The 2,735-nt window shown below is 37.8% G+C and overlaps 1 protein-coding gene across 1 annotated transcript in view; it reads right to left on the minus strand.

Annotated features, from left to right (window-relative positions):
- cd9b (CD9 molecule b) overlaps positions 1–2,070 on the minus strand; it is a 16,806-nt gene extending 14,736 nt beyond the window's left edge. The window contains exon 1 of the mRNA XM_061029308.1: positions 1,845–2,070. Coding sequence (XP_060885291.1) covers positions 1,845–1,913 — 69 coding nt within the window. The 5' untranslated portion in view covers positions 1,914–2,070. The remainder of the gene's footprint in view (positions 1–1,844) is intronic.
- Between the last annotated feature and the right edge of the window lie 665 nt (positions 2,071–2,735).

The following is a 2,735-nucleotide window of genomic DNA, read 5'->3' on the forward strand; positions in this document are numbered from 1 at the left end:
CGAGTCATGAAAGTGAGATATTTTTAGAGTCAGGAAACGGCGAGTCCCATAAACAACATTAACAGTAACTAGATTATCTAAACTGATGACGATGAGGAACTCTGAGAGAAGAAATCCTGAGAGCGGGGCAGAAATAGAAACGGAGGAAGAGACACAGAGAGGGGAAAACTTGACCAAAGTGCCTTTGAATAAATCCGGACGACTACCCTCAGTAACAATTAATATTATAAATATTACAGGACAAACAAGAAGCTGAATGGATCTGTAGGGAGGTGAATGAGGGCTTTACAGGTGTTATTCTAACACACACACACACACACACACACACACACACACACACACACACACCTACTGGGACTCGGGTCAGGGTTTTTAGCTGAGGTAACTGGAACTGTCCTCTTCTCCCAGTAGACCCAGTGAAACCAACAACACCGGCTTTGTTCCCAAGCTGCCTCCCCCATCTCTCTCTCTCTCCTCTCTCTCCTCTCTCTCCTCTCTCTCTCTCTCTCCTCTCTCCTCTCTCTCCTCTCTCTCTCTCCTCTCTCTCTCTCCTCTCTCTCTCTCTCTCTCCAAACATCTTCTTCACAATCTGTTAAAAATGTGTTCATGCGTCCAGTCTGAATTTTTGTGATTAAAAAAAAAATAATTTACAAGACTATAATGGGATGAGGAGATTGAAAAGAGAGAGAGAGATAGTGAAGCATTGATGGCACAACCCCTCTGTCTTTCATTGGCCTCAGTTACGCCCCCTGTTGGATGTTATCAGCAAAAAAAAAGGATCAGAATATCTTCCAGTAGAACAATTCAACATCGCACACAAGCCCAGATCTCAGCAACATCAACCTGAAACTTTGAACCTGCAACAAGGTCTAAAACTAATAGCCGACCTCAAGTTTACAATAGAGCTCATTAGAGATATTTTTTTTACAAGAATAGGACAGGTAAAATGACCAGAAAAGTGTTTTTTTTTCAAGACATTGTAAAGTCACAGTGATACTGAAATTTAAAGTGAAATTTGTATTCTAGAGAAACGTATGAAAAGAATCCTAATTAGCGTAGTGATTCTTGAGTTTTTATGGGCAGTGACATTTTGGGCGTCACAGTAACTTTACACTTTCTTAAGTCCATGTGGACAGCTGTGCCAAATGTGAGGATTTCCCTCCAGGTGTTCCTGAAAACTTGCATTAAAAAGTAGGAGACAAGTGGATGCATGAGACAGATGATGCTCTCAGCCTCGGGTGTCAAGACATTTAAAAAAGTAAGGACAAAAAGGTGATCTCTGAGGTCAAAAAGGTCAACATGACATTGATGGAAAACTAACTTTCGCTTTTAATGCTTACAGACTAACTTGAGATAAACCATATTTGCTGAAATGTTCAGTTTTAATGACTAATGAGCTGTTTATTTACTCTTTATGTAGAACAGCTGAATGCATTTGTGTACAGATATATCCACTTTACAGAAGTAGGCTACAAGGCACTCTCTTTATATGTTGTATTTTTTAAAACTTGCGGTTTTACCTCAAGCTAAGCTTCCTGTTAGTTTGAAGATCAAGATTTTGTTAGTGATCTGTACTGCTTATCTCACTGACTGTACATGAGCAATACCAATGTAGAATAGAATAGAATAACTTTATTGATCCCAAACTGGGAAATTGTGGCAAATGTATATAAATATACATCACTTTTATAAGACAGGCTAAAGTAAAAAATATATATGTATCATTTTAACAGACAAAATGCATTTAAAATGTATAGGAGTATTTAAGCTAAGGTCTCTCTGGATTCACATTGAAGACTGTGACAATAACGTTGATTATCCTTAATTTAAATTCCGTAACTCACCCAGAAGACGAAGTTAAAGATGAAGAGCGCGTACTTGACGCACAGCTCCCAGCTGCTCAGAGCCGTCATCCCTGCTGTTTGTAATTAAACCGTCTAGTGTCTGCTAAGGTCTCGCAGTTGGTCCGTTTATTAGGTGTTCTGTCGGCTCGGTTCGGACCAGTTCGACAAGTTCCGTCAGTGGTCGGTTGGGCTGGCTGGAACTGGACTGACAGAGCGCGCGCTCAACAGATGCTGCTCTGTTTTGTTCGCGCGCCTGATGTGATGGGAGGAAACAGAGATGATCAACTGATGAACACCCACAACAGAAGAGACAGAATACAAAGATTATTAGAGCTAAAGTCCCAACATTTACAGGTGTTTGTATTTTATTCTAATTCATGTAAATAAATTGTTTTGTATTTGTCTGTTTCCATTATTTAATTTATGATGATGTATGGTACAAATATTTTAATGGAAATGTTCCATGGACTTTTTTGACAGTACTCTGGTACATGTATAAGATATAATTCAATTCAATTCAAAGAACTTTATTTGTCCCCGGGGGCAATTCAAAGGCACACAGAGCAGTAAATTAACAACAGTGCAGGTAGACAAAACATTTTAATCTAAATATAAAGTGTCAATTTAAATAAAACTTAAAGCTTAAACTTAACTTAAAAATACAAAATATAAAGGAGTAGATATAAGTGGACAGTGATTGGACTAACAGATGTAAACAGAACTATGTGCAGTAAACAAGAAATAAATATATATATACAGAGCTATGTGCAAGGAGGCTAAATACTAAATTATAAGTTATTAAGGTGCATGGTGAATAATGGAACAACAGAACTAATATAAACAATATAACTGTAAAGATACAAATTAGATAAATAAAGTGACCGTAGTGCA

Source organism: Labrus mixtus, chromosome 22 (genome assembly GCF_963584025.1).
Source record: "Labrus mixtus chromosome 22, fLabMix1.1, whole genome shotgun sequence".
NCBI classification, from domain to species: domain Eukaryota; kingdom Metazoa; phylum Chordata; class Actinopteri; order Labriformes; family Labridae; genus Labrus; species Labrus mixtus.